The sequence below is a fragment of the Alosa pseudoharengus genome, unplaced genomic scaffold (assembly GCF_046254945.1).
Source record: "Alosa pseudoharengus isolate Yale_2024_CS ecotype anadromous, Long Island Sound unplaced genomic scaffold, YU_APseudo_1.1 YU_APseudo_1.1_scf_20, whole genome shotgun sequence".
Classification (NCBI taxonomy): domain Eukaryota; kingdom Metazoa; phylum Chordata; class Actinopteri; order Clupeiformes; family Clupeidae; genus Alosa; species Alosa pseudoharengus.
The window spans coordinates 33,568,634-33,591,467 of record NW_027468664.1 but is presented as its reverse complement, the minus strand read 5'-3'; the positions used below and the strand labels follow the sequence as shown (position 1 = coordinate 33,591,467).

The 22,834-nt window shown below is 41.9% G+C and overlaps 1 protein-coding gene across 1 annotated transcript in view; it reads left to right on the top strand.

Annotated features, from left to right (window-relative positions):
• ccdc59 (coiled-coil domain containing 59) overlaps positions 1 to 20,743 on the top strand; it is a 32,204-nt gene extending 11,461 nt beyond the window's left edge. Inside the window, exons 3-4 of the mRNA XM_076297149.1 lie at positions 268 to 355; positions 20,296 to 20,743. Coding sequence (XP_076153264.1) covers positions 268 to 355; positions 20,296 to 20,460 — 253 coding nt within the window. The 3' untranslated portion in view covers positions 20,461 to 20,743. The remainder of the gene's footprint in view (positions 1 to 267; positions 356 to 20,295) is intronic.
• Positions 20,744 to 22,834: the final 2,091 nt, after the last annotated feature.

The following is a 22,834-nucleotide window of genomic DNA, read 5'->3' as shown; positions in this document are numbered from 1 at the left end:
AAAAATCATATCGCAATCCGCAATCACAATCAAAATATCTGTCAGAAAAATCACAATTAGATATTTTCCCCAAATAGTAACCATTTGAAAAAAAGAAATTAGCCTGACAAAGCCCTTATAGTGATGTTAGAACTGCTACACTTTGTGTCGTGTCAAACAACAATGCCTCTTAGGCCACAATGTAACCTGGCATAATAATGACCTTCCATATGAAAAAGTCCACATCCCTTGATCATCTTTATTATCATTCTTTATATCTCCCTCTAGGATGAAGAAAAGATGGAAGATGACCTCTTACAGCCAGACCAAGGAGGACTATGAGAAACAGAGAGAGGAGCGTGAGAGAAAAAACGAGGTAGGAAAATGTACTACTATGTATTGTGTTTCACTTGCCAGGGCTCTAGAGTGTGACCAATTTGGTCACACATGCAACCAAAATGTTTAAGGGTGCGACTACATTTTTTCCTGGGTTGCACTGGTGCACCTAACGCCTAGACTTTCCTCACATCTGCTGTCTCTCCACGAACTAAGCCTTTGTTCTCTTTTGACTAGTGTTGCACGGTGCACCAATACTACAAAAGTTTTGCAATACCCTGAAATTAGAAACGTTACAATACCAAATTTTATTAGTAGGCTATCAATACTTTTAAGAATGACAGTCGGTGCTTCCCGTAGCCTATGTGTCTTCTCCTCACACACACACAGCTTTTAACCTGCAGCTATCATGTCATAATATAAGTACTGCGATGCATGGCTGCTAGTTTAAGTGATGCTGTGGCCGCACAGGAACATATAATAGTAGGCCTAGGCCAATGTTAAATTGATTTGCTGACTTGCACCTCTAAAGTTTGTGTTGCTAACCTACCTAGGCTTGGGAATTTAGTTCATTTACAGTGGGCAGTAGGGGTGTAACGGTACACAGAAGTCACGGTTCGGTTCATACCTCGGTTCGGACATCACGGTTTGGTACGAATTCGGTACAATGGAGGGAAAAGCAAAACCAAAAATGCAGAAAGCAATTTTTTTTTATTGTGCATGTATCGGGCTGTACCACCTAGTGTCATACAGTCTCTTCCCTGAGCTATCTGCAACAGCCTGAAGTGTGTAAGATGTAGGCTAAACAGTACAATAAGTACCCAGACTCCATCTGTAAGTTGTAAACAAAATAAGACAATCAGCTATAAACTTAAAATAGGCCTACAGCATCTCTTATTTCTGAAAGTGCAAATTACATAGAATAATGATTTTTAAAAATCCACTTAAGCAAGACCTTCAACATCTGTGTTTAGTTGTATATGGAAGGGTCTACAATTTGCCTCAATATTTTTCAGTGTGTGTACAGTAATAATCTAGCCTACTAACTGAAAATATCACACTATTTTGCCTTCTTTTAAAAAACGAAATTGCTCCTTTCATTTCCTAAACAGACTACAACTAGAAGTCACATGACTTTGCCCTTCGACGTTAACTCACCGTAGCATGGTTTGTTTATTAGCCTGGTTAGCGTTGACACTTACTGTTTATGCACTTAACACTACCAGCTCCTCATGTGAGAAGTTACAAGTTACCCCAACATAAAGGAAATTACCACGCGATTTACATAGCTTTCTGTCATTACGAAATCATTTAATTTAAGCCATAGGTTTTGGCTCTATTTGTATGTGTATCCAAAGGCTGGTGAAGCGCAGGGGAAGGTTTTTTTTTTCTCATTTCAGTGATTGGTAGCCTACATCATCTGGGTGATTGCTTCGAATATGTGTAGCATATATTTCCACTCACATACCCAACAACTGCTGAACAACGCCGACACACAGTTTCTTATCCACCACTCTCTCGCCTGTACTACTGTAACTGAAGTTCTCAAACTTGCGAAGAGACCAGCGGATCCTCTAATGTGTGTCGCCACCTTAAGTGCGCCACATACTCGACGCACCTGACCAGTAGCGCGACAATGTGACGTCACAGAAGCGCCGTAACCATTTATACTCGCGCGTGGTGGTCGTGACACTAGTTGCAATATTCTCCTGAACAGAGGTGTCGCTGTTGTGAAAAGACTAACGTTAACTACTTACACAGCAGAAGAAGCTGCAGTAAGAAACACCAGTAGCTAGCCTCTGTGATGGTACTTCAGACTTTGGTTGCTACTATTCACAACTACCATCATCATTATCATGTAGTTTCCAAGGTGTGTGCACAGGTAGATAGATAGATAGATAGATAGATAGATAGATAGATGGATATACTTTAGTCATCCCGAGGGAAATTTTAATAATTTAAACAGTTTAGTTAGCTGGCTAGCTAGCTAGCAGCTGGCTGAGTTTGTGTAATTTCCTGAAGTGGAAAGAGATTTTGTTCAGGCCTTAATAGATATCCTTTGTTTGAAAATAAATCGTTTCTATTCTTTCCTCTTAATTCCATGTGTTGCAACTCTCACTGGTAACTTTGTTAACTTATCCAGCAAACTATTAACAATTCACGACTAACAAAACACTGCAACTCGCTTGCCCTCGAACTAGTCCATCTTCCTGTTTCTGCCTTGTCGCGCTCGTCTGAAAAAAAATGAGTGGTGCGCTACCGTGTGCTACACGGCCAAAACCCTGGCGCGCCAGAGAGATCTACGTCATTTTGACGTCACGTTGTCGCGCTACCGGTCGGGTGCGTCAGTGCTACTATCTTTGACTGACTGACTCGACCAACGACCTTCAGTGCTACTATCTCTGACTGACTGACTCGACCAACGACCTGACAAAAAAAACATAGGAGCCAATCAGAGCTTCAGAGCTAAGGCGAGGCTACAGATTAGCGTTAGGTGTCGCTAAAGAACTCCCGTAACTCTCGCTACTTAACAGTAATTGCGCATGACATTAATTAATCCGCACACAAGTTTTATGTGTTTTTATACCGTGTATTCTCCGTGTAAATTCATGCACCGAACCGTGACACCCGTAACGTTTCGGTTCAATACGAATACATGAACCGTTACACTCCTAGTGGGCAGTGCTTCGACTTGGCCAGCTTCACTCGCGGTCTGCGCGTGGAATCACGCGGTATCACGCGACTTTAATTTGTATTTTCTCAGTGAGACGCTGCAACAACCCAAACAACCGGTAGATGGCTTAAGTGAGCAGGGTGTCTCGTAAAAAGAAATGGAGCCTGGAAAACCCTCCACAGACTTTACTACAGACTTTAGCAGACTGGTTTAGAAATAATTTAATAGCCAGAAATATGCCTGCCCTGCCCTAATAAAGAAATATTTGGTTAACTGCGAGTGAATCCCCTTCCTTTTAAAATGTGTTGCGCCTGTTTGCACAATTTCACAAATAATCATATGTGATTAATAATATGACAAATAATCCCTGTGCACGGGGACCGAAACAATGCATGCCAACTTTTTCCGTGTTTCTCACGTATTTTAACTTCCCCCCGCTGTCTTGCCGTTTTAATGTTTTCCCTTAGAATATCCCATATTTTAATTCTCTCATAACAGCCCTGCCATCGGGCCTGTCTCTGTGTTGCCCTGTTGCTACCCCTTGCCCTTCCAACGAAACAGATGTCTTCAAATCATCGTTTTCCTTGCTTGAAGGCGAACTTAGAGTGATTGTTGTGAGAGCACGATTCATTGGCGCTTGCATGTTCGGCCTTATGTCTACGTGCGCACCTGAGGCTGCTCAGCTACTAGAGAAAGAATTTCCCCTGTTTGTATGTTCACTCCAAGTTGGCCTACCATAATTTACCAACTCTGCACTGTAGCCCCTAACTGGCTATTTATATTTTTCTGTGAAATAAGCAAATGTATTTGTTCAACTTTATGAAGCAGAATTACGCACTAGGCTACTTGGAACATAACACATTTGACAAAGGACAGATGTATGTTATAGTGACAAAATATTAACTTTCAGTGTTTTACGATGTCTTTGTCATGGGGAAGTTTTTTTCCCCATGCATTTATTCTAGGCTACTGTCAGTGACTGCCGTGAGAGAAGCGGGTTCTGTGTTTCGTTCATGTCAGTGACTGACGCGAGAGAAGCGGGGTCTATGTTGCGTTGCGTTAATTTATTTTCAATTGGGCATACCGTGCCGTGTCGTCCACAGCTCAGTTCTGACAAAGCCGAATTTACTCCTTTTGAGTGCGCGCGTTTGTATGGTTATATTGCTTGACAGGGGGGATCCCAAGCAGCTTTCAGCCATAAGGCTACTTTGAGAACATTTCCTAATTCACCCGACACTAATATTCAAAATGTTGAAAACTATTTCGGCATAGCCTATTAACTGACCACCCGATTCACGTTGACTGGGGGGCAGGGGGGGCCATCAGACATTTGTGCCCAGTTAATCCGGCCCTGCCCCCAACAAATCACACCTTCCCACCAGCTGTGACAGCTTAAAAGAAGTCAAGAGGACTCCTAACTCACAGACCTATTCACAAACCGGTTTTGTGGCATTTTGAAATCCTATGCAGAGCTTCCAAACGTGAGGAAGCAATTTTGCATTATAGGCATAACTAACATGCAATAACGCCACCAACAACAACCAAAACTAGGCTACTCATTGTCAACATGTAAATTAAATGTAACATTATTGTGAATCAAATTTAAATGTTCTCTTTTGAAAACGTAGGCATAGTAACAGATTAATTTAATAATGTTACAAAGATACTACATCAATCTGTATGTATTCATTAGGCTACTAGGCTATATAGGGACTATGCCTACTTGTTTATTTTTTACGTAGCCTACAATGGCCAGTTCAGACAAAGCCAAATTTCTCATTTTGAAACATTTGTATGGTTATATTGCTTGACTTAAATCCCAGAGAGTAGGCTAGGCTACCGCACCCCACAGTGATGGGCCTAGCGGTCTTATGCGTTCAGTGTGGGGTATAAACAAGCTGAGAATTTAGCGGTGTCACGTCTGCTTGTCACAGACGTGGGGAGCTGAAACTTGGGATACAGTTACTACAGTAACAGTATTTTATTTTACTTCTTATGGAATATATTTTTTTCACTTTTATAAAGGCTTTGTTTGAATGCTGTTGGAACAAATAGTAGTTGATTATAAAGGCAACTTTCTGTTGCAATATTCTGTGTGTTCTGGACTGCAGGTAACTTGTTAAGCCAGTGGTTCTCAAACTTTTTCTTTCATTCCCCACTTTGATCAAGGAGGCATTGACTGATGATAGTGGAGATAACATGTTATCCCGAGGCCTTTGCAAGTCAGCATCTCCGACGGTAGTCTACCCTATTAAAAATATAAGTTTTCGATGTCCCAAACGGAGAGCCATACTTTATTGTTTTAACGATCTCTATGCTACTCACCAAAATGTAGGCATGGGAACATGATGAAGTATCCAACTGTCGTGTGTTAAATTATTGTGATTACGAGCCAGTGGTTTTCAAACATTATGCTTGACTCGGACATCTATGCAACAGACTCATATCGTCCTCGCATTCGCAAAATGAGGACAGACTGATCAGATAACAGGTGTACCTCCAGTTATGTACGGTTTTAGTCAAGTCATTTAAATGTGCTGGTGAAACAGTTGTGTACTCTGGGCACAGTTCTTCCAGAGCTTCGTGCCAAGTAATGCGTTGAGTCGAGATGTTTGTGTGAATGAAACAAAGCGTATAGGCCATAGTGTGACATGCGTAAACCAATGGTGTAGAGATGACGCCACAGGGTTTTTATTTAAGAGAGCCTACGTTTGTATGTAGGCAATTTATATTCACAATACTTAGGCCTACTAAAATAAATAGTATTTTATTTGTATTGGTTGTTTAGAGTAAAAAAAAATCGGTCGGTCTTAACGCAAGTTTACAACCGGCAAGTCGGTCGGACTAAAAGGGGGAAAAAAATTGAGGAAGAGGGGAGAGGAAGTTCTGTGTACACAGATTGTGTATAGCCTAGCCTACTTTTAAAATGTGCTAGCCTACTTCAGAGGAAAACCTCTCCTGTTCCCTAAAATGACGCCAGGATATTTCTAAAAGTTTGTGCTTTTGACCGTTCGTGCCCTGAAAGGCAAGTCTTTCACATTCATATTCAGTTACATCTGCCAAGAACGATATAGAGCTGACACATTGAGTAATGAGTAACGAGTAGCCTAATGAGTAAATTAGCTCTACCGTACCCTACCGTAAAACCTTATAGTGCCGTGGACAAAGGGAATGACTGCTAATGTGTTGAATCTTCACCTAAATAAAGTAAGGTCAGATGTATGTCAAAATGTATGTTTATCCGTGAAATTTGTTCATAATATTAAAGTGTAGACTGTATACTGTCAAACTATGCGAAAACGTGAAATTCGACATTTTAACCTGTACGTTTGTTTATCGTGGATTTTCTCAAAATAGCACCGTGCGCAAAACGACTGGTTTCGCCTTGCAGGGTCACAAATATGAAATAGAAACAAATGACAAGCCATCATTTTCTGTGCACTGTATCCCACAGAATTGAATTCTATTTGTGGTGGTAGGTTTACAGAATGCAACAGTTTTTAACAAATTAGCACAGCGTACGCATTACCACGTGGTTATGATGCAGATTTAATCACAATTTAGCCAGTCGACTTTTATGCAAACAATCGCGGGATTGTTAATGTTTCCTTTAAACGTGCAGGTAGGTTTGTTGAGAGACAGAGAGACAAGGAGAGGCTGTGCAAATGTGCACATAGCTCTACAATAAATGAATTCCATCCAATTTAAATAGTACAACATGGAAAATCATTGTGTGGTGGTCAGTGTTGATATTGTAGTGGGCCGCCACAAATAAGTCAATGTATGGAAAACACTGCTGTGTGTGGGTATTGTTTGTGTGGAGGATTAAGCAGAGTCTAGGGTTACAACTGATGTGAATGATCACACAACATTCAATATTACTGATGGCGTCAAGGTGGTGGGGGCCCCCAAATCAAATCAGTACTGTCATTTAGGGATGTAACGATTACCGGTATAATGGTAAACTGCGATAAAAATGGTGACGACAACAATTACCGTTTTCATTTCAAATATCACGATTATCAAGGTTGATTACCACGGTGTGGAAACCGTGTGTTTAATCCTTCCCAGCTTCATCCGAGCCTGCTTTTGACATATAGTAGGCCTGGTACAATGAAACAAAACTGGTGCCCTACTGATTCTGTTGTCTAATTGATGGATTTGACTGCGATTTGGATTAGGCTACACCTGCTTTTAAAAGGCGGAACATTTTCACCGCAAAATGTGTACTGAGCTGAGCATTCTTAATTCATAGCATAACGTTACCGTGGCATTGTGTGTTGTCCCATTCCCATTTTCCTTGGTCATGTTTATGTGCTTAAAGGAACACGCCACCCAATGTCAGTAGTAATATATGTTCTTACCTTAACTTTCACGAGTTGAGTCATACCTCTCCCGTGTCCGTACGTGCACTCAAAAGCTCTGGTGCGCGGCTGGACTGTGTTAGCATGTTGCTATGCTAGCGGGCTTTGACGGCAACTAAGCGTAGAAGTAATCAAAAACATCCACGTTTTACAACGCACAACAGGCCGATGTGCGTTTTATTTGGAGACTGTTTTGCGAGACAGAGACTGAGTTTGCTGCTGATATTCTGGGGATAGGCTACAACATAGCCAATGTACCACTTTAGCCTTTTAATATATTTGCTGCATTGGATCAGTCTTCCTAGAACAGGCAAGGGCTTTCTAGCCTCACGTCAGCAGCGCTGCATCACCCATATAGCCTACATTAAAACAACCAGCGGATGGTGGGCGGGTGCCGTTTCGAAGATTGGTCAAAAAACTTTGGTGTTGATGGATGGCTGATGGATGATAGTTTTGCTATGCAGTTATGGTTGAAATAATAGCCCATCAGCGCATCTCTAGTGTATGTGCCTCTCTCTCGCTCAGAGGGGAGGGAGAGGCTGAGGGTCGATCCAGCATGGATTCTAAACTCTGTGGTGGATAGGATCTACAATTAGGTGTTAACAATACTACTACGCTAGGTCGAAGTACTCCCAAGTGCTATTGCGCCACACATTGTAGTTCTCCGGTTTATTCGCTTGGAAAATCGCCACGTTTCATGTTGCGTGGCCGTAGCATTTCTATCAACTACTCGTGCAACTGTATTTAAGTCGGTAAAACGTGGATGTTTTTGATTACTTATACGCTTAGTTGCCGTCAAAGCCCGCTAGCATAGCAACATGCTAACACAGTCCAGCCGCGCACCAGAGCGTTTGAGTGCACGTACGGACACGGGAGAGGTATGACTCAACTCGTGAAAGTTAAGGTAAGAACATATATTACTACTGACATTGGGTGGCGTGTTCCTTTAATAGCTTAACTTACCCCACCACGACTTGGATGTAGTTGTCGTCCTCTAATTGAACATGTGTCAGCTCAACCCTTTTAAAGCTTGCCTGTCCATTCGGGTCTCACTGAAGAGCAGCTGTAAACTCAGACAGATGCCTCCCAGGTGAATGTTTTAGGGCAGCGGTTCCCAAACTTTTTTCCCCGCGGACCACCTTCTACATCCTGACTCGTCTCGCGTACCCACACCATCCAACACATAAAAAAGTAACTCATTCTATTGACGCATTCCAGGCATCGTTGTTTAATTAGCCGCCCTACATGATAACATAATCAAAATGTGCAACTGGTCTATGAGCTCTCACGTTACAAAAAACAGTGGAGAACCACATTAGAATGGTTAGGTAGCATCTCACTGCAGACCACGCACTGTGGCTTTGGGCAGTCTGTCTCCCAATCCATCATACTTTCGCTTTCTTCGCGCAGTCTTTTCTGTCTCGTTCTTTCTTTTATCCCCCTGCGCTCCATCTCCACCTTCATTAGTCTGCCCCCCATCCCATTCCATCGTTACCTGTGTCCTGCTCTGTTTCTCTCGCTTCTCCTCTTCGAGCGCTTTAATTAGGCCTTTTGGACAGTGTCCCTGTTTTTAGCCAGTTTTCCATGTTTACGCAGCCTTCTACCTAGCCTATACTTCAACAGTCTCCAAATCACGTGTAGCCTATTGTGGGTAGCTTATTTTTTAATGAAAACATACCCTATTATAGAGTTTACAAATGATTTCCTTTAATTTCACGTTTCCATATCATTATAACCTGATTCGAAATTATGTATTATTTATGATTTAATTAGAGTATTAATTAATGAATCATTTTTAACTCCTTTCCGCCATTGGCCTTTTCATCTCGCGTACCCCCTAGTGGCAGCTCGCGTACCACCGGGGGTACGCGTACCACAGTTTGGGAATCCCTGCTTTAGGGCAATCAACTCCATATTCACTGTTTCAATGGCATCTAACATGCCATTGATAGTGAAGGAGTCCTTCTGGAAACAGACACTGAGCTTGTTTATGACAGTCAGGACATCCCTAAAAAAATGGACAAAACGGATGAATCTAAAGTCACACAGGTGTTTTTTTCAAAAAGATTGCCTTCCCTCTGACTTCAGCTGAAGCCTGGCCTGCCTCGGAAAGGTGCTCAAAGTGGTTAAGCAGAGCCTTGTAGGACCCTGCAAGGACCTCGAGTGCACAATGCATGTGTGGGGTCCCCCGAGTGCCATCCACCCGGTTAGGTTTTAGGAACGTGTCTCCCAGGGTAGAGGCAATCTCTTGCACTTCCCTCAGTGCTTTGGATGACTTCCTATAGTGTTTGTGGATTTTGCGCAGGACCTCTTTAAAATTCTCAATTAGATTAATGTCCTTTACTGTATCAAGTATGGCAAGCTCTAATCTGTGAGCAACACAGTGCGTGATTATGGCGCATTCTGAGTGCTGTTTGATGCGGGTAACTGTTGTTTCTGCCCACATTCACAGCTGCTCCATCACATGCCACACCAACAAGCTTCTCCTTCCAATCATCAATGCCGTGATCCGCAAAGGCCTTTTGTATGGCATCATAAAGTCCTTGGGCATGAGCGTGTATGACAGGGTGGAGGCTGAAATACAACGTCTTGGCCACTCCAACACATGCATATCTCACATAGATGACTTCCATGTCCTGTGCAGTGTTGTCTGTCGACCCATCAAATAAGATGGATATGCCTGTGGCCTTTCTCAAGCCATTAATGACTGACTGACGGATGCTGTCAGCAATGTATGGTGTAAGTCTGGAAAATAACAGGAGAATGAATAAATGTTATATAGGCCTAAGTTTTTGCTTCTTCAAACATCATAACTGTAGTCTATTGTTACTTTTACTATAGTGTTGTAATACATTAGACATCCAATAATTTAATTTTAGAAAACCTTAACTTATTCAACTTTTATTAAACAATGACTTTTAACACAATCATGTTAATACATTTCATTAATGCAATTATCAATCATGTAGGTCTAAGATAAGTTGTCATATACAGCTTTGTTTTAATTACATTAAATCACAATAATGCAGTTACTATGAATTGATTAATATATGATTAATATAAGAAATTGTATTTATATTAAACCAGTAGGACTAGGTCTGCACAGATTGCAATAAATTGGTAGAATATTGTGTTTGGCCCGGCAGAGAAAAAAAACATAGCCTACCTTCTACATGCTTGATCTGACCCGTAGCTCGTCAATTTTGCCAGGTCCCAACCAGTGATGCCAGTAACGCGTTACTTAGTAACGCGTTAGTCTATTTTTACCACTTTTTTCAGTAACGAGTAATCTAACGCGCTACTATTTACAAACCAGTAATCAGATTAAAGTTACTTATCTAAGTTACTGTGCGTTACTATTTTTGTCATTTTCCTTAATAAAAAGATATATTCTTTGCTTTCTTCTTGTCTTGGGGATTAATGTCATGTCAGGCTATGCTCACGTTTTCAGCATGAGGACAATTCACGTGCAGCGACACAAACGAAAACAACAATGGAGGGAGAGAGAGAGATGCGCATTTCATCAGTCATTACTTTGAGTTTGTGTCAGCTAAACATGACAACATTAAGGTACATTGTACATTCTGTGCTGGCAACAAAGTGCTGTCTAGCTAGACATCCCAAGTCTCCCGAAGTTTTGGGAGTCTCCCACATATTGATAGCGGCTTCCTGACGCCCGCAAATTACATAAAATCTCCCGGAACCTAGAGCGAACAAGAGCACGCAAGCCAGACCGGACTTCAAATCAAAGATTCTAGAATCTTTGCTTCAAATCGCGTGTGCATAGCTTAATGCGCACACAGCGGAGAGGGAAAGAGAGAGGAGTGGTGCGTTTGTATCCAAGTGGTGCGTTTGTATCCAAGACGGAGAGCATCCTGGTCTGTTTTGCTAAATCAACCAATCCGTTTTCAGTGTAAGTGCTTATATCTCTTTTCTCCCAAACATAATTAATCAGTTCAGTCAGTGTATCTCAGAAGCGTCATGGCAGCGTCAGTGCCCCTCAAAAAGGAAGATTTAAGACCCATTTCACATCAGACTACACAAAAGTGTACCCAATTGTCTTAAAAGATTAAAACATGATGATAATCTTGCACACTGCACTGTTTGTAACAGCAACTTTAGCATTGCTCACGGCAGGTTAAATGATTGCAAAAGACTTGTTGAGGTGAGTTTAACAAGTGTAATTTCATTTGCATATTACTCAGGCCTATAGGCTACAAGATGGCTAGTTGCCAAGGCTACATGAAAAAAAATCTACATATTTTACTATAACAATTTCTATCAATAGGCCTTCCTTATTTGGTGTACTTAGACATTATTGAACAAACATCTGAATTTCAGTATCTAAGTAGGTTAGGTTGGGATGTCTGCTATACATTGCTGTTAAAATGCACTTCCAGTATAGTGAGTATTGGCAAAACCGGTTATCATTTTTATGTTGAGGCGTTGGGGGTGTTGTCGGCAGCTGCTGAAAGTAACTAATAAAGTAACTTGTAATCTAACATAGTTACTTTTAAAATCATGTAATCAGTAAAGTAACTAAGTTACTTTTTAAAGGAGTAATCAGTAATCAGTAATCAGATTACTTTTTCAAGGTAACTGTGGCAACACTGGTCCCAACCCATTCTTTATTTGAAGTTGAAGTAGGCACGGCAAGGAGTTGAACGGTCAAATTTGAGTATGTGGTACACCATGTTGAACAGCTTGCAAAGGATCAAATGGTGCGCGTCACTAATTTTCTGCATGGCGGAATACATTGGCCCCTTAATTGGAGTGCCCGCCTCCGCACGTTCTGATTCGACGAATCGCTTTGCAGCTTGACCGTGTGGCCTTGACTGCCAGTGCTTATCTAGTCCTGTCGTCCTATACGACTCGTTTCCCTGGACCAGTGAACTGTTTCTGTCGCTTAATGAAGGATATTTTATGCAGGGTCGGCAGAACAGTTTACCCGCTTCCTCTAGGGTACTTCGCCTGCCATCCCTTAACAAAGCATCGCTTCCTTTTTTTCATTGCTTCAGGCTCCGAGTCATCGCCATTGTTAACAACATTGACATTGTTAACAACATTGACAAAGTTAACGTTGGTCTGGTTTGGTTTAAGGCCAACTTGAAATAATTTAAGCTGTTTCGCTGCATTCATTTGACGAGCCATTGTGATGGTATAGTGTAGTGTTAAAGTTTCCTTAGATACTTGCTGAAGAGTCCTTCGTAACGAGTGAAAATGTAACAAATTTTGACTCGGAGCGGGAATCCTAAAAAAACCCGACACATTCATAAATATCAAGGATGAAATACCATCGATAAAATATCATGTTTGCACAAAGAATTATAATAACAACAACAATAAAAAAGCAAAATAATTAGACTTATGTGGGGAAATTTTGTGGTTGTCACTGGGGCAACCAGGGGTGAGAGACTGGTTTGGGCAACCGTTAATATCGAGCCCTGGTTATACCGCTTCTTGGTGTATTATACAGTGGTATCTGACTTGTTTCTCACCTCCGTTGTTGACCGCTTTCTGAGAGAGCAGCAACACGGCACCTGCCCTACTCCTGACCATTGCCAGTGCTCCATCTGTTGTGACACCGACCATAGATGCCAGGTGCCAGGTTTACTTTGTATGCATCGAGACTGCAACACACAGCATCACGAAATGTCGACTCCCTTTGTTATGTCTTTCATACTCTCAATGCTTAGCAGCTCCTCGCCAATGTCAAAGTTCTCTGTGACTGTTCGGATGAAAATCAGCAATTGCGTTGTATTGGAAATATATGTGCTTTCATCCATTGCAATGGAAACGAAACAGTGTCACGGAACTTTGTTTTTTGCTCTGGGCATACAATGTTGGCCACTTTCAACATGCAGTCTCGCACAAATTCTCTGTAACTAAATGGCTTGCTCCGCTTAGCTATTTGTTGAGCTACCACGTAGCTAGCCTGTGTTACAGCTTCACCGGTTTTAGCCAAATTTGTGAAAACTGACTGCTGTACAGTGTATCCTCTGAGGTTCGACAAAGTAATCGTTTGTCCATTTATCTTGAAATTGCCTTTTCTCCTCGCTGACGTAACGTTTCGGCTCCCGCTCTGGCTCTCGCTCCACCATCTCCATCTTATCTTCACACAATCACAGTTCTGTTGATGGCCTTCTGGGAGTGAGGTCAAGTGCGATTGGTCGGTCCCGTGACCGCTTATGCCTATAGATGCCGCTAAACACCACTAAACGGAGATTCATTCTTTCAAAGCAATGTACACTTTTAACATTTTTACAGATGATATTGTGGGCCGCCAGAAATGTTTCGGGGGGGCACTTTGAGAACCTATGTTGTATTACCACTAGTGTTGTCACGATACCAAAATTATGACTTCGATACGATATCTGTCATAAATATCACGATGCTCGATACTGAAACGATACTACGGCGAAATCCTAAGATATCTGGAAAAGAAAGGACTCATACCACCTCCAAGTGTATAGAGTCATTTGTGTTGAATTCGGTGCACTTTTGTAGTGTGCAGGTCAATTCTGGGTTCTAAACGTCTAAACTTCCTACATACCATTTATTTTATAGTCAGTAAAATAGTAGGCCTACTTTGTGTGATTTGAGTCCTTTATTGTTAGTTATAGTTAATTTACATTGTGTTGTGTTTTGGCAATAAAGTAGCTTTAACCCTAAGCTGTTTTTAGGGCATTTTCACTACCTTTATTCATAAGGATTTATTCTGGTCATTGTAAGTGCCACACACACATATTTGGGGGCCAAGCAGCGAAGCTGCGAAGGCACCCATTGAGTTACTAGCTTTTCCTATTATTGGGGGCCAAGCAGCGAAGCTGCGAAGGCACCCATTTGAGTTACTAGCTTTTCCTATTATTATTACACTTCTGCCATTGGAGTCTATGGCAGCCCATAGAACACCTGGCTAAAAAGTGCAGATTTTTTGGCAGAAAGTTTCGGGACACTCCACTGACCACTCACGCTCATTTACGGATCTCTAAACCCAGCCGTCTAGCGCCACCAACGGGTCAAAATCTGGCCGAAAATTGAACCGATGGGTCTAACGTTATGAAATTTGACACACTGATTCAGCACTGTCCCATGATCACTCTCACCAATTTCCAGAACTCTATGCCCAACACTGTAGTGCCACCAATGGGTCGAACCTGGATTGCATTCACGCATGTGACCATTGAATGGTGCCTCCGATTTTCACATATCAGGCACCGTTGCAATCCCTAGACCGACCTAAGTTCAATGACCCTATTACGTCATTTTCCGCCATATTGGACCTCCGCCATATTGGATTTAGTCCAAACTCTACGAAAAGTTTCAGCGTTCACAAATTTCCTCCGATTTTCACAGAACTTGACGGAGATGATCTTCTACTTGAGCCGCACAAACGATACTTGTCAGATTTTTCAATTTCATTTTTGTTTGCCTGTGACAGCCAATCAAATATGGCGATGAAGCGCCAAACAGGAAGTGGACTAACATCTCTGTGGCACTTTGAGTTAACATAACAAAACTCGATACCATTAGTCAGGACACTGTCCCAATCACTCACGGCAATTTATATGCATATACATTGAACACTCTAGCGCCACCACCAGTTCAATGCTGGACATGCGTTCATGCGCGTGATCCTTGACTCTTTTGTCTGATTTTCACAATTGAGGTAGTGTCTGAATCGTTGGACCATACAGAGTTCATCGACCCCTATCCTATCACTTTCCGCCATATTGGACCTCCGCCATATTGGATTTAGTCCAAACTCTACGAAAAGTTTCAGCGGTTACAAATTTCATCCGATTTTCACAGAACTTGTCGGAGATGATCTTCAGACCGAGCCGCACAAACGATACTTGTCAGATCTTTTAATTTCATTTTTGTTTGCCTGTGACAGCCAATCAAATATGGCGATGAAGCCACCAAACAGGAAGTGGGCTAACATCTCGGCTATGCTTTAATGTATGAAGTCCAAACTTGGTACAGGGACTTTGTATCTGATTGTGAGGATGCACTAGGAAATTGGCATCATGTGGGCTCTATAGGGGGCGCTGTAATACAGGAAGTGAGCTTGTATCTCAGCAACGCTTTGATGTACAAAGTCCAAACTTGGTATAAGGACCTGTTACCTGATTATGATGACGCACTAGGGAATTGGAATCATTTGGCCTCTATAGGGGGCGCTGCAATACAGGAAGTGAGCTCCTATCTTAGCAGCGCTTTGATGTATGAAGTCCAAACTTGGTACAGAGACTTGGAACCTGATTGTGAGGACACAGTAGGAAATTGGTCTCATTTGGCCTCTAGGGGTGCTGTAATAAAGAAAGTGAGCTCGCATCTCAGCAACACTTTGGTATATGAAGTCCAAACTTGGTAGAGGGACATTGTAGCTGATTGTGAGAATGCACAAGGACATTGGTGTAATTTGGCTTCTTGCTGTGAGTGCTTGCTCATGCCATGGCAACGCCATTCCTGCTATAGCGCACTGCTTGGCCCCCACATTGCTGCTTGCAGCTATATTTATTATTTATCTGACATTGGAGTCTATGGCAGCCCATAGAACGCCTGGCTAAAAAGTTCAGATTTTTTGGCAGAAAGTTTCGGGACACTCCACTGATCACTCACACTTATTTACAGACCTCTAAACCCAGCCATCTAGCGCCACCAACAGGTCAAAATCTGGCCGAAAATTGAATCGCTGGGTCTAACGTTATGAAATTTGACACACTGATTCAGCACTGTCCCATGATCACTCTCACCAATTTACAGAACTCCTATGCCCAACACTCTAGCGCCACCAATGGGTCAAAACTGGATTGCATTAACGCATGTGACCATTGAACGGTGCATCCGATTTTCACAAATCAGGCACTGTTGGAATCCCTGGACTGACCTAAGTTCAATGGCTCTTATTACGTCACTTTCCGCCATATTGGACCTCCGCCATATTGGATTTAGTCCAAACTCTACGAAAAGTTTCAGCGGTTACAAATTTCATCCGATTTTAAGGGAACTTGGCGGAGATGATCTTCAGACCGAGCCGCACAAAAAATACTTGTCAGATTTTTCAAATTCCACTTTATTGGCCCATGACAGCCAATCAAATATGGCGATGAAGCCGCAAAACAGGAAGTGGGCTAACATCTCGGAGACGCTTTAATGTACGAAGTCCAAACTTGGTACAGGGACTTCGTATCTGATTGTGAGGACATGGAAGGAATGTGGTCTCATTTGGCCTCTAGGGGTGCTGTAATAGACAAATTGAGCTCACATCTCAACAACTCTTTGGTGTATGAAGTCCAGGGACATGGTAGCTAATTGCGAAAACGCACAAGGACATTGGTGTAATTTTCGCCTCTAGGGGCACTATAACAAAGTAATGAGCTTATTTCTCAGCCATTTTTTTTTCATCCAATTGCAATCAAACTTGCTGTGAGTGCTTGCTCATGCAATGGCAACGCCATTGACATCATTTGGTAGGTGATTTGATAGGTGGGCAGCCGTGGCCCACTGGTTAGCACTCTAGACTTATAACCGTCGGGTTGCCGGTTCGAGCCCCGACCAGTGGGCCGCAGCTGAAGTGCCCTTGAGCAGGGCACCTAACCCCTCACTGCTCCCCGAGCGCCGCCGTTGAAGCAGGCAGCTCACTGCGCCGGGATTAGTGTGTGCTTCACCTCACTGTGTGTTCACTGTGTGCTGTTTGTGTTTCACTAATTCACCGATTGGGTTAAATGCAGAAACCAAATTTCCCTCACGGGATCAAAAAAGTATATACTGTTCTTACTGTACTGTTCCATTACTGCTATAGCGCACTGCTTGGCCCCCACATTGCTGCTTGCAGCTATATTTATTATTTAAAGGAGAATTCCGGTGTGATATTGACCTAAAGTGTATTGAAACATGATACCGAGTGTGAACGTATGTCTCATAGCCCATCTCGGCTTGTCCCCTGCACTCCAAAATCTGGCGCTAGTTAGCCGATGCTACCAACAGCTTTTTCAATTGTGGTGCTACTGCATCGGGCTAGCCATGCAAATAAATAACTGTTTTACACCATTTACGAGGCTCAATGTATCTCCACACTTAATTGGTAGACTTCCGAGGGCCCTGACATTTAAAACGAGACATTAAGAACTTTGAAAAAGCACTGGTAGTTTACTTACAAGACGATTTATACAGACAGTATCTTCACGAAGTTTAGTGTTTGCAGCCATCTTGAATTTAGTCACGATAAGTCGAGCTACGAGTAAGAATGAACAGGTATGATAAGGGATCAGATTCCAAAAATAATTCAGTGGAAATGCATGGATTCCAGTTGCTGCTAGAAACTGGAATCCATGCATTTCCACTGAATTATTTTAGTACATGCCACTAATTCTTACCCTCTAGCGCCACCAACAGTTCAAATTTTTGAAAGCAAAAAAACCTTCAGAGACCAGACACTTTAACCGATCTTGTCAAGAATTGGCACATATGATCTTTAGACAAAGCCCAACAAAAGTTACTGGTCAGATTTCTGACCACTAGGGCGGCGCTAGAGAAACAGGAAGTGAACTCGCATGTCAGCAACCCTTTCACAAATCTTAACCAAATTTGGTACGAGGCATCAGGGCATCGCGATGACCACGCACACCAATTTCCACACCTTTAGGTCTAAGCCTCTAGCACCACCAACAGGTCAAAATGAATCATTTTCATCAGAGTAACAGGAACCTGTCTTAGTACATGGACTTGAGACCACATCCTGAGGATGCACAATAAATTAAGTGACCGATGACCACAAGGGGCGCTATAATTCGCAACACTTTCTTGTATCGACACCAAATTTGGTACATGGACTCACCATCCTGAGGACACGGAAAAACCTTTCGACTTTCGACCACTAGGGGGGCACTAAAGTTACAGGAAATAAGCTAATATCTTGGCAAGGCTTTCAGATATCGGAGGCAAACTTGGTTCATGGATTCGGGACCACATCCTAAGGACGCACAATAAATTTAGTCACCGTTGACCACAAGGGGCGCTATAAGTAGCCACACTTTCTCGTATCGACACCAAACTTAGTACGTAGACTCGGGACCACATCCTGAGGAGGCACAGTACATATAGTAATGTTTGACTACTAGGGCGGCGCTAGAGGAACAGGAAGTGCTGATGCATGTCAGTTGCAGTGCAGTGCAGTTCAGAGACCCTGGGCAATGGGCAAGTGGTGCAGTAGAGACCTTTAGGCAATTGGCAGGCGAAGCAGTTGAGACCTCGGCAATGTCAAATTTATCTGCCATCTCGATGGCTCAAGTATCTGCAAAGAGCTTGGCCCCCTCATTGCTGCTTGGCAGCTATATTATATATTGTTTTTTTTTCAGCTGAGTCTAGGCTATCCAGAACTGCCATCATTCCATGTATTAGTACTAGCACTGATTTTATTTAGATATTTAAAGAATTAAAATATAAAAAGCGTATTATAAAAATTTGTATTTCGACATGTATCTCACCACAGCAAACTCATAGCTCTACATGCATTTCATGTGTGTGTAGGGTAGACTGTCCTGAATCAGGCAATATAATTGTCATGTTGGAGGGATACTCTGGGGCTGAGCAATTTACAGAAATATGTGGTGTATGATTTACGAAATAAATGCCATTTTTTATTTAGTGATGAAAAATGACCTTTCTGCACTCCATATCTGTGAGTGAGAGACGCTTTACAAACAAAGTAGCGCGTTTCATTCTTTATCCATTTCAGTATCGGCTTATCGGTGGAAAAAATGACCGATACCAATTATTATAAAAATGCTAAATATCGGCCCTAATAATCGGCCCGGCCGATAATTGGTCGATCCCTAGTGAGAGGTACTATGGTGTGACCAAGGTGAGAGCTACTATCGAGTTGAATGCTGAACTAAAGTCAATGAACAGCATCCTCACATAATTCCCATTCCCCTCCTCCAGGTGAGTTAAGGTGGTGTGCATGAGGTTTGAGATGGCATCCTCTGTAGACCTGTTGGCTCTGTAAGCAAATTGGAGGGGGTCCAAGGAGGCAGGGAGGGATGAGCAGATAATGTTTTTCACAAGCTTCTCAAAACACTTCATCACTGTAGACGTCAGGGCTACTGGGCGGTAGTCATTCAGACATGATGGACTTTTGTTTTCGGTACTGGAACAATAACAGACATGGGTCCCAGTGCTCCTGCTAAGGTTGGAACTTCCGGAAGGTATACTTTTGAATAATATGAGGCTATTGGTATGTGTATATAGATAGTGTACAAATGTAACACTCCCACTAAGCAGACTATTAAAACCATGTATCGTAGCCCACTATCAGGCCTAAGCAATACACACACAGGGAGGCGCTTACATGGGATGCACCAGACAGGATATGTCTAGGGTTACTCTCTCGCATAGGGTGTCAAAAGGCCTGGGGTAGCCTATGGACCTGTTATTAAACCTCCCTTGCAGTGAATATTATAAACAGTGTGAGCCCCTACTTTGAGTTACAACTAAAAGAATTTATTCTAAATAGTGAATGTAAATGTAAAAAGCAATAACTGAATTGTAAATACTACTGACACGTTAGCTACCGTAAAGCCCTTGGCAGGTGTTATATTTAAAAGGCAGAAATTGGCATTTATTCATTCCAACCAGCAATGATTGCACACATATAAACATGTAAACGCACACATATAAACAAAAACAACACCCAGGATTTAAACAAATAATCAAATGGGGTACCTATTTCTTGGCACACTCTTAATGAACGAACGTTCTTTCTACTCACATAGCTGTTGAATGGTGGATAGTATTGTCAATGACCAATGCGTCGAGTATAATGAACACTTTACACTAACAATGTGGGACATCCCATTGACAGGGCCTACATGATGAATGGGGAATGCATGAAATATGGGAAATATTTTTTGAAACTGAATTATGTTGTTTTCATAGGAATATCAAAAATATACAGCAGCGAAAGAGGAGGCCCTTCGAAAGTATAAAGAGAAGAAAAAGGCAACATATCAACTGCTGAAGAAAAAAACCAAGAAAGGCCAACCCAACTTGAATGCACAGATGGAACTGCTGCTTCAGAAGATCCAAGACACAAAAAAATGACAAGGAGAGTATAATCCTTGTTTTGGACAAAATGACAGACACTTGGAAATTAAAGACCATAAGCAACTGTACATACTAGACCAAGTCAACGTTTTCAGATTGTGTCTATCTTAAACTGTATTTAGAGTGGTTTTTGGGGTATACAATTAACAATGATTGTACTGTCCTAATTATATTCATAATCTTCACTGCAGTTTATTATGACTGCCTATTAAGTTTTTGTAAAATTGAGGATTTGTGGAAGATGTCCACATAATGAATAAAGCTTTTCATAGATCAGAAAGCTGATGGCAAGATTGGTGATTTAATGTCTGTTTTCTTGGACTTATGGGAAGCTCCAGTTAATCGGCCAATCCATTGTACAGTTAAAGGTGCTATGTGGCATATTTTTAGTAGGGATGTCCCGATCCGATATTTGGATCGGATCGGCCGCCGATATTAGCAAAAAATGCATATCAATATGGGATCGGCCTGCACGGGAAAATCCCGATCCGGACTCCCGATCCAGTTTGTTCTCAAAACTCCGGTCCAGTGCACCGATGTAGGTAATCCATTCAATTTTTTTCAGCTTTTCCCCCCAAATCCGGTCCGCGTTTTTCAGCACACCTAGCGACCTGTCCAGCATCCCACTTGTCTGTGCATGTCCCACTAAGAATTTAAAGTTATCGAGCAAACATTTCATGTCACAGTTGAATTAATATAGCCTGGGGGCACTGTGGCGCAGCAGGCTACAGCGTCCGTACCATACACGGGTCCGAGTGCCCACGGGGACCTAGGTTCGAGTCCGACCTGCGGTCATGTCCCGATCCCACCCTATCTCTCTTTCCCATTCACTTCCTGTCTGTCTTCACTGTCCTATCATAATAAAGGCAAAAAGCCCAAAAAATCTACTTTAAAAAAAAGAAAGAATTAATATAGCCTAATTTAACCGTGTCCGCGAGACCCTCTTACATTATTAAGGCTCTTATGCATGTTGCTGCTGACAACTTTGCCTGTCTAACAAATGTTATCAAAAGATTGTTTGTGTATTGTATAGGCACAGCACGCACTTTAATTTCCCTATTTTTACAATCGGCTAGCCTAACAAACGCATTTCATTTCAAAAAGCAACCTGGTCAATCGCTAACAACTAAGTGCACCTAGGCCTACAACTCTACACATCCAAAAGGCTAGAAGCTTCCAGTAGGCTATCATAACTTTTTTTACCGTTTAGTCTGTGCATCGGCGCAGCCTACGACGATGTGAATTAGTGACAGCTGTTGTCGCAGTAAACTTAAGCTCCTGTCTCTAAATAGTGTAGATAGGCCTACAGGTACTTGCTATGTTGCTGGATTTTCTGTAATAAATGCAGCCTGTAGCCTAGGTTACTTCAGCAAACCCAGACCATGTTGTGGCATCAGTTTCGCTTTTAAAACGCAACAGTGAGAGGCTTTTTAGCGCAGTCTTACTTATCATTGATGAGCACAGGAGCAGGCTGACACCTGAGCATGTTGAAATGATCACCTTTGTGAATAGAAGAAGAATCTCCCCATCGTGCTCAGACTGCAGCCAGGGCAAACAGTAGAAATTGAAGGGAGTATGGAGATGGAGCAGTAAAGTGTGGAGGAGATAGCAATACTGTAGAAGGCGTGACAGTTATTTGGGTTGATATAGCCAATTCAGTGTGTGTGTGGTAATTTGACTATTTTCTACTCAGGTTTTGTGTGTGTTGCTTTTATATATAATTTTATATTGTTTACACTAATGGCTTTTTTAAGCCTTGGTTTACACTCTTGAGCAGAGCACTGATGCCAATTCAGTTTGTGTGGTTAATTGACTATTTATTTTCTACTCAGCTTTTCTGTGTGTTTTGCTTTTTTTATACAGTTTACAATATTGTTTGCACTGATGGCTTTTTAAGCCTTGGTTTACACTCTTGTTGTTCAAGAGCAGAGCACTGATGCCAATTCAGTTTGTGTGATTAATTGACTATTTATTTTTTTGTGTTTATTTAACCCTGTTAAGAATAAACAGGTCAGCTTCTCATTACCAACCATTGTGGATTATTCAAACTAACCTAATTAAGTTGGCTAGTTGTTCTTAAGAGTAAACCCCTTTTCAACATGAGTATAACAACAAAATAATTAAATATCTTTAATCTTTAATACATGCTTGGATCGGCCGGTATCAGTATCGGCCGATGCTAAAAGCTACAATATCGGTATCGGATCAGAAGTGCAAAAAGCTGGATCGGGACATCCCTAATTTTTAGTTTAAAATATCCAAAATTACCTTAAAATGGCAACAGAATGTAAATACACAACCTTTTTGTTGGTATGTCAAAAACGCCTAAAAACTGTTGTCCAGATATCCGTCGAAGTTGGCATGCAAACCA